At 48.7% G+C, this 14,974-nt stretch overlaps 1 protein-coding gene across 1 annotated transcript; it reads right to left on the reverse strand.

Moving 5' to 3' along the window:
- Nucleotides 1-674: 674 nt before the first annotated feature.
- Nucleotides 675-1,203, reverse strand: LOC125534549 (cysteine proteinase inhibitor 8-like). Its single transcript, XM_048697744.1, has one exon. The coding sequence runs from the start codon at nucleotides 1,140-1,142 to the stop codon at nucleotides 756-758; it is 387 nt and encodes a 128-aa protein (XP_048553701.1). The 5' UTR covers nucleotides 1,143-1,203; the 3' UTR covers nucleotides 675-755.
- Nucleotides 1,204-14,974: the final 13,771 nt, after the last annotated feature.

The following is a 14,974-nucleotide window of genomic DNA, read 5'->3' on the forward strand; positions in this document are numbered from 1 at the left end:
TTATATGGTTTTGCATATTAACTAACTACCTACTCATTGCTCGCTAGGAAATTTATAATAACATGGTCGATTAAGATCCATAGCCTGATTTCCAATGGCACATATGTATTTTTCTCCTCCAGCCACCAAACATTTCTTTCTTGAGGCCAGTGACTACTACCGTCCGAGAAAGACATCCCTCTATGCACCCAACCCTAGTGTCACCCAGCATAACACACAGCCCTCAAACACTAAGCCTAAATAACTGGTAACCTTTAATTACTCTCCTCCGTCACCATCACATTAAGTCCACTCCGCATCATCACCTCTAAAATTTCGCCAGTACCGTGACGGTGGTTGGAGATTGGAGGTATCATTGGGCGGAGTTAACTTATACTAGATGTATATAGATTGATAGATGTATTATTATTTTTCTTCATTTCCGTGTCATAGAGATGTACTTATCCTTGGAAAAGTTGAATGGTGTCCTGGAAACCATCCCACTGCTTATAGTAGAATGATCGATCTAGTGCTAATACCGTGTTTTTATTTCATGACTCTTTGGCATTGCATTGTATTGCAGTTATAGATCTCTGCAATTGCAAGTTATATTTAGTTGTTCCATTTTCCGCTCTTATCATTGTCAAGTTGTAGATGTATGCTATTTGATATGTTACAAGCATGGCAATGCAAGAGGATAAATTATTAGTCGATAAAAAAACAGTTAACAAATCTGCAACATCACAATTATTACTACCGAAGTTATTGCTACCCGCCTATTTCACCTTGGCGAATGAGAGGAGCTGGCGTTTGTGAGTCCACTCCTGCTCGTACACCTCTGCCTTGTACTTATCATCTTTCCCGCCAATGTCTGATGCGTCGATGATGAGTTTGTAGTTCATTCCAGAAACAAGTTGTTGCCTGCCACTCACCACCTTGTTGAACTTGAGCACGTAGTTCACGTGCTTGCCGAACTCCAACACCGCCCAATGTCCGAGCTCCTGGATGTGTTGGTCATTGATGTTTCCAATTGGTTTCCATCCATTCTCTATTGCTGTGTTCCACAATTGGTTACTCATCCGTTCCCCACAGCCTGTGGCGGGTGAGCCAATGGCATAGAGGAACACAACAACGATGATGAGGAGGAAGCTAGATGTCCTCATGGTTATTGGATTGTCTAATGGGGTTCTATATCTTGAGATAGTTATGTGGGACTTTGGTGAGTTGGTGATGTGAGTCGATCCAAAACAAGTGAGATAGGTGTGCTTAAATAGACATTGTTATAAGGGGCAGCCATTAATAGGATGCTTATCCAAGTAGGCATTTACAATGGCATTTATGACAACCTTTTATTAGGGGCCAAACTTTATTACAAATTTAATCAATTGGATCCATATCCAAAGAATTTGACCTACTTAAACATAGAAATGTTTAAATACATGCTTTCTAGATGGTTGTATTTCATAGCCGGGTAGTAACTAGTTCACCCACTAACAAGTTGTGACTAATATCTTATCCATAAAATGGTCAAAATTAAAATAATTTGCCTTATGGGTAGTAAAAACCTGTATTTAAACCTTTGTATGAAAATATATCTAGATTTCTATCATGGAAATACTAATAGTAATAATTATACAATTTGTTTTTAAAATTTCATAGATATTTTTTGAGTAATACTTCAACTATTATCTTGGTGCCAAAATTTGGGTTGATTCGTCACACAACCACTTATCTTTCTTGTGCTTGGAAACTTGAGTATGATATGAGCAATATGAAACGTGTGGATCTTTATTAAACCCAAATGATAAGTGGCCCATATGTGGTACGAAGCAACATGGTCCTAACGCCCCTATTATCATCCATTTTGCCACATCAAATGGATAACATCAGCAGATTTTGTTTTTGTTTTTTAGACTTCAAAATGTATTATCTCCCAAATAATAAATTTGATTACAAATCTATTTTCATCGTTAAATCTGCCTCGACGAGATATTCAAAACTAAATCCCATATTGCTATGTTTCGACGATTTTTTTGTGCCAAAAGTTGCCATGATATTTACATTGAAATTGTCATAGTGTTTACACTAAAGTTGCCATGATATGTTTCATCTATTTTTCTTCTTCTAGATTTTAAAGCTGCCATTTTATATCAACTAATTTTCACAGCAAATTTTATGAATGGATCGTGGAAATTTTTAGTAATTAACCACGGTGAAATTAATTCATGGATCATGGCAATTTTTATTAATTCATCATGGAAAATTTAGTTTAAAAATCATGGCAACTTTAGTTTATAGATAAATGGAAATTTTAGTAGTTTGACCATGAAATTTTAGTATTTGACCAAGGAAATTATTTTTGGTATGAACCATGGCAAATTTTAGTGCATGTATCTTTGCAAATTTAAGTAATTCACCATGGTAATTTTAGTGTATGGTTCATGACAAATTTGAGTCATTGACCTTGCATTTTGAAAATAATTAACGACGGGTTTATTTTCTAATTATTAACCTTCATGCCTAGAAGAGAACTAACTAGATGCTTCATTTGGTTGTGTGTATAATTGGTCTAGGGGTATAAGATATATCATACGTGTTTGCTACTATTTTAACATGAAAGAAAAGTAGCGGATATGTTACAACATATACACATATTGCTAAAATAAATAATTCTATGAGGCAGCGGTAACACACACAGAGACATGCATAACATGTTAAAGATTAGGAATCATCCGCTTCTACGTGGTGTCAAAACACATCATATATATGCCGAAATTGCAGCCCGAACCGAAGGAGATATATAAAAATACCCAAGTAATCTCATAACAGCTATCTCTGTTTTAAACATTCCATCCCTCTAAGATGAATCTTCTCTAGAAACTTAGGTGTACCAACTTGCTCGTACGCAAGTCACCACAATGACAACAATCGTATATATGATAAACAAGGCCACATGTGCAATCATGGCAACCATTAGCACACCCCACGGAAAGTGTTAGGAACCTTTCGCCACTAGAGAGGTCGTAGTACAAAGGAGAATTATCCTTGAGACGCCGACGACGTACACTGGTGTCGCCCACAGCAGTAGGTATGGCCTTGTAACTCACGGCAATAGTCTCCCTCACATAGACAGAGACATCATCGTCCTCGATGCAAATTCCATGGTCAATAGTAGTGAAGAGAGTATTACCTCCGATGCTTGTTACTGGGACAATCTTGCCCATGATAAGATCGGCTACTTTGTAGACGATCATGCGCCCCTCTAAAAGTGGGTTAGCGTCGTGACCAATTAGTAGGATCTCCGAGACGCATTCTTCCATGCTGAACCGGCCTCTGATTTTGTCATTGGGACACGTGGCAATCAACCTTGGCGGCAACAAATAAGATGATATTGCGTGATGATCAAGGCGGGGTGGATCGATCTGCAGAATATGTTGTTTGCCACCATATGTGGTGGGAGAATCCAACACAAATAATTTCCGTTGGGATGATATTGTATGGGAGTAGCCTTGGAGGCTCCAAGTCGAGACACTCCATTGCTGGTCCTTGGTAGTAGCAAAGAATACTCGTGGTATAATATAAAGCTTGATCATGACGGTGACGACTCCATCAATACTCACGCTCATGGAGGTGACACCACTGAAAGCAACATGTCTCCTGCCATTTGACATATCCAAGTTGGCCCTTACCAGGGACATGAGCGGCGGTAGCTCCACAAAGTCGCCGGTGAAAGGGTGGAGGAGCCGGATCGCGGAGGTGTCTTGCTTCTTCTGTTGCAAGAGGAGGAGGCCGTCGACCGAGTCAAGGACATAGCTATTGATTAAGAGCGGGAGCGAGGCGCGGACGAAAACTCCTGTGGAAAGATTGAAGAAACGTTTCTTGCCGTCAGCGGGGTGAAGGCCGTGACCCTCAGGCAGGAGCAACCACCTCTTGGGGTGGAAGCGCGGGTCGACGATGCCGTGTCCCCGCGGGGCGACGGTGCTGGACCGCCAGTGGGCGCACACGGCTCGAAATCGGACATAGTCAAGTAGATCTAGGGCCAGCACCTGCCAGCCGACTAGACGAACCAAATCCGCCTGCAGAGATGACCACGGAGATGGAGACACGTCGTCGTCGTCGGAGCTGGCGGCGGATGAGGCAACATCAGCAATGGCTGATGCGTGGTCGCGGTAGGCGGACGATGACATCGATCGGTGGATTGATGATTGATCGCACGGCGGGCGTATCTTCTTGTGTCTTTGTCTCGAAAAAAAGGAGAAGATCGATCTGGTTTTTCTACCCTAGCTGGCTGTACGTACCGAGCCGAGGGATAGACAGTAGCAGAGAGGCACGCAGAGACAGCCACGAGGAGATCAAACCGATGGACCGGAACTCGGCAAGGCAAGGATTACAGGACCAAGTAGGCCAAGAGTAGGCTGATTCACGGATTAACAGTGCGTGCATATACAACTTGTGTATTTTACCGGCCAGACAGTTATAGATGTATATATACGTAGTACTATATACTTGATTAATGCATATCCTCGCGTGCGCTAATGTACATTATATGGTAAACGATTAGGTTCAGCCGGCCGATCGCTCGCGCCTCCATCGATTGAGTGGCCGTTGGATGAAAAGTTATCATACAGTGCTTCAAAGTTGGAAAACGTTTCACGCCAGCGCGCCCGCCGAAACTTTGGCCTGTCGATTGCGAGCCATGTGATCAAGCCCCCATTGTACGTCTCGCACATCACCCTGGCCCACCTTATCTCTCAGCCTAGCGCGCTGGTGGCCACGCTCCTCATCTTCCTTCTTCGGATCCCGCCGCCGACTAGCCCCAATCACGGCTAAAGCTCGAGAAGGCGACACCCATGGATGACGGTGCTCCTCCAGGGCAACCATGTTAGTGTGCTTGCCGATGGCCTCGTCGATATGCTTGCCTTCGGCGGGCCTCGTTGATGGCGGTCGGAGCAGCGTGGGAGGCGTCAGCTTGGGAGCGGGGGCTCGGAAGGAACAAATGAGGAGACTGCTCCCGGCAGCCTCGTCGGATGATTTGGATAATTCCCGAATTTATATAGGCAGTTTTATTGTTGGCCCATCCTGCCTTATGTGGATTATCTCCACTGGGGGATTATTCGCCCTACATGCAACGTTGTTACTGTATTGTGAATGCGACAACCGGGAGAAGAGGGCCTCACCGACGGGCGACGGCAGGCCGGAGAAGGGCACGCGTGCGTCGGTGTCGAACGCCGCCGACCCTCCCATCCCATGGATGGCCCCCCGAGCCCCCCGACGCCACCCGCGAGATATCCTCCCCTGAATCACCTGCTCGAGGCTGAAATGCGGTCGGCGCGGCGACGACGATAGGCCCGTGACGCACGTGCTCCTCCCGCCGCGCAACTCACGGCAGGCTGCCTCCGCCGCTGGCAACCTCCTCTCCGCTGGCAACACAACGAATCCCATCGAGGTCCGCTCGCTGAGAAACTCGATGGAAACAGCGGTATCACACACACGTCCTATGGAGAGAAACTGAGAAAGATAGCCGAGAGGGGGGTGGGATGTAGTGTTGTCGTTCGCTAGCATTTCCAGTCCAGCGAACGACTCGGACAAGATGGCGTGTCCCTCACAGGTGGTTTAAGATATGTGTTTTTGATCCAACGGCTAATAGGTCGGTCGCTGCCTCGCTGGGAACACCTAAAAAATCTGACGGCAACCAGATAAGATTTCGCTTTTTTTAGGATAAAAAATCCAGCTAGCTGGGCTTTGCATTTGTATCCACGAGAGGGGTAATAGCAAAGTGGGTCCAATTCTGCCGAGAAATTATGACCCGGCTCAGTAATCTTTGCCGATCGACTCGAGCTCCGATCGGTTTGATCTCCTCGTAGCGGAGTCGTACGCAGTCTGCGTCTCAGCTGTCCCTCGGTACATAGAGTAGAGCTAGGGTAGAAAGACCAGATCGATCTTCTACTTTTCGAGAGAAGAGAGAAGATATGCCGTCTGCGATCGATCCACCGATGTCATCATCACCATGGAGAGAAGAGAGAAGAGAGAAGATATGCCGGCAGCTCCCAAGACGACGTCTCTCCATGGTCGTCTCTGCACGCAGATTTGGTTCGTCTACTCGGCTGGCAGGTGCTGGCCGGAGATATACTGGACTATGTCCGATTCCGTGCCGTGTGCGCCCACTGGCGGTCCAGCACCGTCGCGCCGCGGGGGCATGGCATCGTGGACCCACGCTTCCACCCCAAGAGGTGGTTCCTGCTGCCCGAGGGTCACGGCCTTCGCCCTGCTGACGGCAAGAAGCGTTTCTTCAATCTCTCCACAGGAGTTTTCGTCCGCGCCTGGCTCCCGTTCTTAAGAGATAGCTATGTCCTTGACTCGGCCGATGGCCTCCTCCTCTTGCAACGGAAAAGCCAAGACACCTCCATGATCCGGGTCCTCCACCCTTTCACCGGCGACTTTGCGGAGCTACCACCGCTCATGTCCCTTGTAAGAGCCAACTTGGACATGTCCGATGGCACACGACGGGTTGATTTCCGTAGTGTCACTTCCATTAGCGTCACTGTTGATGGAGTCGTCGCAGTCACGATCAAGCTTTACAATATATCACGTGTATTCTTTGCTACTACTAAGGACCAGCACTGGAGTGTCTCGACTTGGAATATCGGATGGTACTCCGAGACAATATCATCCCAAGGGAAATTATTTGTGTTGGATTCTCCAATCGCATATCGCCATGAACAACATATTCTCCAGATCAATCCACCCCGCCTTGATCATGACTGTTAGACTTTGTAACGTAGCCTAACTATGTAATATGTATCATGTATCATTATAAATATATGTGATAGGCCACCCCTAGAGGATTGAGCCACTTCCCACAAATCCTACGTCTAATATGGTATCAGCCTAAACCTAGGACCTACTCCACCTCCGTCTCAGCCGCCGCCGCCGCCGCGCCCCAAACCCTAGGGCCGCCGCCGTCGCCGCTGCAATGACTGCTTCCGCCTCCAACTCTGCCAGCTCCGGGACCATACCCGCATCGCTGGCCGCCCTGCTGAATCTTCCTGCCCGCACTGGTGCCTCGCCGACGCCGCACTTCTTCGGCACCGCGGCGGTGGGTTCGCTGTTTTCCGCCCCGATCCCGTCGTCTCCTGCGCCGTCGGCCATGGCGGCCTCCCCTGCCGCGATGTTCGCGCCACCGGCGGCTACCGCTGGCTCGTCCCCGACACTCGCCATCATGCCGGCGGCCTCGGGGGGCTCTGACGATCAGCGTGCGGGTGTGACACCCCCAGCCCCGGCGGTCTCCGCGGTAGCTGACCGATGCTACCCTGAACTCCGGGCCGTTCCACTTCGACAACCTCATCACGACTCGTCTCACGCCGGACAACTACATGTTTTGGCGCGCCAAGGTTCTACCGCTGCTCCGCAGCCGCTCCCTCCTTGGCTATGTCGACGGCTCTCTGCCGTGTCCGCCGCAGGTCCTTCACACCGTCCACGGCCCGGCCATCAACCCGGCGCACCGTCTATGGGTGCAACAGGACCAAGCGATCCTCTCCGCCATCCAGGGTTCCCTTGGAGACGGGGTCGTTGGCCTTTGTCTCTTTGCTGCCTCCTCCTTGGATGCGTGGACAACTCTGGAACATGCGTTTGCCCAGACCTCCACTGCTCACACGATGGCTCTTCGCAGCAAGCTTGATGATGTCAAGAAACTGGACTCCTCGGCCACAACATACTTCAACAAACTCAAGGTCCTGGCGGATACATTGACCTCTATCGGTTGACCATTGAGTGATGAGGAGTTCGCCGGCTATGTGATTAAGGGCCTTGATGCTGACTACGACAACCTTGCCGAGGCCGTCCACAACGCCAAGCCGCCACTTCCGCCGCACGAGCTCTTCTCCCGTCTGCTCTTCACCGAGCAACGCATCGAAGCTCGCCGCTCCACCAACTCCATCGCCGACCAGCCCGCGGCCTTCTGGGCCTCGCGTGGCCAGCGCTCCACTGCGCCTTCGCCGCCTGCCCGCGTCACCAACCCGCCAGCGCCGTCCTTGGGCGGAGGCCCTATACGCTGTCAGCTTTGCGGGCGTGAGAGGCATGTCGCCTCCAGGTGCCACAAGAGGTTTCAGAGGAGCTTTCTGGGTATTGGCAACGATGGAAAAGGTAATGAGCGACAGTTTGCCATGGCGGACTCTGGCCCTCCTGCTGCTCATGTTGCTGCCAAGAGCAAGGATACACGCGTCGACTCCGGCTATACATCGTCATATCCGATTGATCCTGCATGGTATATGGACACGGGCGCCACGGATCATATGACGAACGAGCTCACCAAGCTGTCCACCCATCAGCCATATTACGGTCCCGACAAGGTTCACACCGCCAACGGTGTAGGTATGCCCATCTCTCACGTTGGTCAAGCATCTCTCTTAACTAGTCATCCATCTAGGCAGCTTCATCTTCGTAATATTTTACGGGTCCCCTCGGTGACTCTTAATCTGTTATCTGTTCCAAAACTCACTCTTGATAACAATGTCCTATGTGAATTTCACCCGTTTGATCTTTTTGTTAAGGATCGAGCCACCCGGGAAATTCTGCTTAGTGGTCATCTCAGCCATGGCTTATACCGCTTGGAGGATTCATCCGCCCCGCACGTCTTCAGTGGTGTTCGTGTGTCGCCGTCCCAGTGGCACTCTCGCCTTGGTCACCCTGCCACTCCCATAGTTCGTCATATACTTCACCGTCATGAGCTGCCTATTGAGTCTAGTAATAAGGAGATGTCCGTGTGTGATGCCTGTCAACAAGGCAAAAGTCATCAGTTACCATTTGTTTCTTCTACTCGTCAAGTAACGAGTCCTCTTGAACTTGTGTTCTCTGATGTGTGGGGTCCCGCTCAAACTTCTGTGAGTGGTCACAACTATTATGTTAGCTTTATTGATGCCTATAGTCGGTTTACCTGGCTTTATCTTCTTAAGCGCAAATCTGATGTGTTTAATATATTCATTCAGTTTCAAGTGCATGTAGAACGTTTTCTCAAGCATAAGATTATTCATGTCCAGTCTGATTGGGGGGGGGCGAATATCGCAACCTCAATGCTTTCTTTAATAAGCTTGGGATCTCTCATCGTTTATCATGTCCTCATATATACACATCAGCAGAACGGCGCTGTTGAGCGCAAGCATCGACATATAGTTGAGACCGGACTCACACTCCTGGCTCATGCGTCTATACCTTTTCGTTTTTGGAGTGATGCCTTTGCTACAGCATGTTTTCTTATTAACCGTCTACCTACGCGTATCATTAATATGAAAACTCCTATTGAGCTCCTTTTACATGAAATTCCTGATTATACCTTCTTTAAGGTGTTCGGGTGTGCTTGTTGGCCTCATCTCCGTCCCTATAATTCTAGAAAGCTTGAATTTCGGTCTAAGAAATGTGTGTTTCTAGGTTATAGCTCTCTTCATAAAGGCTACAAGTGCCTTCATGTGCCAACAAATCATGTCTATATATCTCGTGATGTTGTCTTCGATGAGAACGTCTTCCCCTTCTCCTCCATGCCGCAGCAACCTTCCACACCACCATCTATGCATTCATCTCCTCTTATGCTTGGCCAATTTGAAGATGTTGCATACTCGCCTGTGTTGTTACCTAACCATGGTGCAGGTGTTGGACGTGGTGCTCGCCTAGAACTTCTTCCGGATACAACTCCTGTCACGCATGATGACCGGTCAGTGCACGTGCATGCACCCGTCGTCGACCCCGCCTCTGGCGCCGTGCCCGTCCATGCAACTAGACCGGCGCTGGTCTCCGACACTGGGCTGGTGTCATCCGAGGCACGGTCCACGACGGTTGGGGTGCGGCCCATGACCCCGCCGCTCTCCCCTGGGCGGCTCGAGCGGTCTCCGTCCCCGCCTCCACGCCTGGACTCGCCTCCGTCGTCGCCTTCGTCGACCGCCCGTATGTCCCTGCCGCCCCTTTCGCCTGGGTCGGCTGGGCCTATCGTCGACTCGCCTGAGTCCTCGCCTGGGCTCCCGTCGCCCGCTCTGTCGTCATCCTCTCCCATGTTGGCGCCGCCGGCTCCCGTTCCCGTTGCACCGCAACGCCCGCATATTCGAAGCCGCAGCGGTATTGTCAAGCCCAAGCAGCGTCATGATGGTACTGTCACATATTTGGCTGCCTGTCTTGCTCATTCTGTTGCAGATCCCACTGATGAACCACGCCACTATGAGGTTGCTATGAGTATTCCTCACTGGCGGGCAGCTATGGAGCAAGAGTACAACGCTCTTCTTCATAATGAGACATGGACATTGGTTCCTCCTCCGCCTCGTGTCAACGTTATTGATTCGAAGTGGGTTTTCAAAGTCAAGAGACATGCGGACGGGTCTATTGAGCGCTACAAGGCGCGTCTCGTGGCTAGAGGGTTTAAGTATATATTGATGCACGATCATGACCGTGACCACGCCATCCGCGCTCACACTCAAGGATGCGGCGAACTTGAGCAGCACCGAATCACACCGTCCCTGTACACCTAGGTTCCGGTGGGATTTCATGAGCGGCGGGAGCTTCACAACGTCGCCGGTGAAGGGGTGAAGGATCAAGGTCTTGGCGTTGTCTTTGTAGAGGACAAGGAGGCCGTCGGCCGAATCAAGGACACGACAGTCCATCAAGAGAGGCAGCGAGACACAAGCGAAAACTCCGGTCGCGAGATTTAGAAAACGTCTCTTGTCGATGCGAGGGTGAACGCCATGGCCCTCGGGCAAAATCATCCACCGTCGCGGGTGAAAGTGTGGATCGGCGATGCCACGTTGGATCGGCGATGCCACGTCCGTGCGGACAGACGGTGCTGGACCGCCAGTGCGCGCACACGGCCCGGAAGCGGACGTAGTCTAGCAGGTCTCCGGCCAGCGGACAAAATTACTGTTCTGACCTATAGGGCTAACTAAATCCCGATTTGACCTTGTTTCAAAATAAATTTCGTTTCTGACCTTTTTCGGTGACGCCAAGATCCCTGGCGTCTGGGTTACGAAGCAGACGCCAGGGACCCTGGCGTCTGGCCCCTCCGGTGCCCGGCGGACGTGGCAAAGGGGCCAGACGCCAGGGACCCTGGCGTCTGGCCCTGGTAACAGAATAACCCTTGGGGAAAGTGTGTGGGACCCACCCCACACACTTTCCCCAATCCACAACCCGAGCTTGAAGAACACTTGGAGCTCTCACACTCTCTCCTACCCCTCAAGCTCCCCCTCAAATCCTCTCCAAAAGGTACATCCCTTAGGTGGATCTTTCCATCACTTTGTTGCTCTTGTTAATCTCCCCCTTAATCTCCCCCAAATCATCCAATTATTTTTTGTCAAATCTTGTTATTTTGGTTGCATTTTATACATGTTGGTGGAACCCTAGTTCATGTTTTCTCCCTTATGTTAGTGTGAATGGCTTGGTTAACTTTGATAATATAGTGCTATGCATGGTGTGTAGTAGGAATATATGCTTGTTGAGTAGAAAGATTGGGGGTTAGGGTTAGTTAGTGATTAGGGTTAACTTTGCTTAGTGTGTGTTAATTAGTGATACTTTTGTGGACATCACCAATAATTTAGTCTTGATATGATTTGGATAGAATTAGATGTATTTGGATAAACACACCAATTCTCATTGAAGTCTTAAATCCATTCATGTTATTTTTAGATGGAGAGACTTGTTAATGTTCATTACATGGACAAGGAGGCATTCTTGAGTAACAATGCCGACACGGGTGAGGAACCATTGGTTTTTGATACAAGCCCTAGCTATGAGGATGTTGTTGCAAAAGTGAGACAAGTCTTAGAGTGGATGGACACCAATGTTGATGTTAAGTTAATATGAAGGTATGATGTTGGAGTTGGAGCCAAATCTTGCTTGAAAAGTATGCCTATCACCTCGGATTTGCATTGGGATGTATACAAGGAAAAGGTATCCCAATCAGAAGACAAGTCACTTGAATTGTTTGCCACCAAGGTTGAATCTCCTCGGTTTACCATTGATTTGAACCGGCATGTCTCTTCCCCAATGGATGACATGAGCGAGAGGACAATGGTGCCACTTGTTGAGCATAGGGTTGTGGTTGATGCCCCCAATGTTTATCCCCCACCACGTCCCCGTGTACCATCTATCAAAGCAAATGAGGTTGAGTTGTATGCCCCCAATGCTTCTAGCCAACCACCAACTAGCCAAGCAAATGAAGTTGAGGTGATTGCTAGTGATGAAGTAATTCAAGAGGATGAAGATGTTTATGATGACGACGAAGAGCAAGAGGAAGGGTTTCATGGTAATGATGTTGGTGACTTGAATGCGTACATAGCGCAAAAGGACATGGATCGTGACTTGCCTTTTAGGCGTCAATATGCGTATGACTCGGATGACGAGGGTCCAGTTGAACAGTTGGACGAGGATGGATTCACAAAGGAGGAGAACCAAATCCACTTTGAGCTGACGGGCTTACAAAAAAGAACTCACTTGTTTAAAGATCTCAGCCTTGCCCATAAAGCTGTTGTTGATGGTGGAATGAGAATGACGGCGATTGAGCCAACACCATGCCCGGATCCAGGAGAACCAAGGGTGGAGAATGAGGACGAGAATGCTTATTTGAAGAAAGGATTGAAGTTTCTGAGCTTGCCTATGCTGAAGTTTTGGTTGGCTGACTATGCCATTCGAAAGCATAGGCCAATTTATGTTGAGCACTCGGACATGAAGTTGCGTTACACCGTGGTGTGTGAGCAAAAGGAATGCACATGGAAGGTTCGTGCAAGAAAGCTTAAAGAAACCGAAGAATGGGTGTTGAAAAGTTGTGATACCACTCATAGATGCAAACCGCCATCGAAACGACTTAGAAAGACACACCGTCAACTCACATCTGAGTATCTCGGATACAAATGGATGAAAGACATAGCCTTTGATCCCACTGTGAAAGTGAGGTTCCTCATGCGGACGGTGAAAAAACAATTTGGTTATGAAGTCAAGTATGGGAAGGCATGGAAGGCAAAGGCAAATGCTATTAGGATGTTGTATGGTGGTTATGAAGAAGCATACAACCAGCTCCCAAGGTTGTTGGCCGCGATTGCACATAGGAACCCGGGCATGTTTCATGTGGTCGAGGATCACGAGGGAGTGTTCCACCGTGCCTTCTGGAGTTATGGACAATGTGTGGAGGCGTTTCAGCATTGTCGTCTGGTCTTGTCTATAGATGGCACGTTCTTGACCGGTAGATATAAGGGCACACTAATGGTAGCAATGGCGCACTCATCAAACGACAACGTGTTGCCGTGTGCATTTGCTTTGGTGCCTTCCGAGCACCAAGACAACTGGGAGTGGTTCATGGGTCATGTTAGGCACAACGTGATTGGGGCTAGGGAGGTATGCATCATATCGGACCGGCATCATGGCATACTCAAGGCAATGGACATTGTTATTCCAGGATTTCCAAAGCTTCACCACAGATGGTGCATGAGGAATTTCGTGGCCAACTTTTACCGGGCATGTAAGAGCAAGGAGCTCAGCAAATACCTTACCCATGTATGTGTGGCCTTCACCACGCAAGGTTTCGATGATCGGTACAACAAACTCTTTGCAGCGGTGAACGAAGGGGGAAAAGAGTTCTTAACTAGGAATTTAAGCGAGAAGCACAAGTGGGCACGCGCTCATGACGATGGTGGTTGGCGATATGGCGACATGACGAGCAATCTCGTAGAATGTTTCAACAATGTGTTGAAGGGTGCTCGTGCATTGCCGGTGACTGCAATAGCACCTTCTTCAAGCTTAATGAGTACTTTCAGAGGCATTCTGAAGAGACTGCAAAATGGATAGGTGAAAAAAAGGATTATCCGGAAAAGGTTGATGAATGGTTGCAGTTACAAGCAAGCAAGTCTTCACGGCAACAAGTTATCATATTCGATAGACTTGAAATGATCTATCAAATTGATGAGCCAGGTGGCACAACACGAGACAGTAGACAATATGGTGGTGCTGCATTTGAGGTGAAACTGAAGACTCGGTGGTGCCAGTGCGAGAGGCCTAGTAAGTATCATTGGCCATGCTTGCATTTGATAACGGCGGCGAAGGCGAGAAACATACATGTTAATGATGGAAAAACCATGAGGATGCAAGAGTTCCATGTGGAAGCTACTAGGTTGACATGGGCACCAAGATTTCACCCTTTCTTGGACCAATCACAGTGGCCTGAGTACCATGGCCCTCATATTAGGCCAGACCCTCTTCTGAAGGTGGAGACGAAGGGTAGAAGGAGAACTAAGAGGTTCAGGGGTGATATGGATGACCTGGCTGGATACACTGGCATGAAACAATTTGGTAGCGGTCATTTCATGGAGGCTCCTGACATTATCAACTGTGGGGTGTGCGGTGAAGGGGGACACAATGAGTGGACATGCAAGAATAAGAAAACCAAAAAAAGAAAAACAAGTCGTGGAGGCGGCACCGATGGTGAACGAGGTGGAAGAGGTGACGGTGGTGGTGGTCGAGGAAGCACAAGTGTCAGAGGTGGTAGTGGTGGTCGTAGAGGGAGCACAAGTGCTAGAGGTGCTAGTGTTCGTAGAGGGAGTACAAGTGCTAGAGGTGGTGGTCGAGCTAGCACAAGTGATAGAGGTGGTGGTCGAGCTAGCACAAGTGCTAGAGGTGGTGGTCGAGCTAGCACAAGTGCTAGAGGTGGTGGTCGAGCAGGCACAAGTGCTAGAGGTGGTGGTGGTCGGAGAGGAATGGTTGATAATGGATCGGCCTTCGGTTATTTGCTTAATGCAGATGGTTGATCTAATAATAATGGTATATTATTTGTTCATACAATTCCTAGCATTTATTCATTTACTGTATTTACGCATTTACTCTCTTTATGTCTTGTGCTAACAATTGTTCTTTTTGTAGGCATGGCTTCATCCGGTTCCAGGACAAGGCCGGCGTGCGCGGACCAAGAGGACATGCCGAAGACGTGGATGGAGGCCAGTTTGGACAAGGAGAAGGAGAAGGATGTGCCCACACCACC

The sequence above is a fragment of the Triticum urartu genome, chromosome 2, assembly GCF_003073215.2.
Source record: "Triticum urartu cultivar G1812 chromosome 2, Tu2.1, whole genome shotgun sequence".
NCBI classification, from domain to species: Eukaryota; Viridiplantae; Streptophyta; class Magnoliopsida; order Poales; family Poaceae; genus Triticum; species Triticum urartu.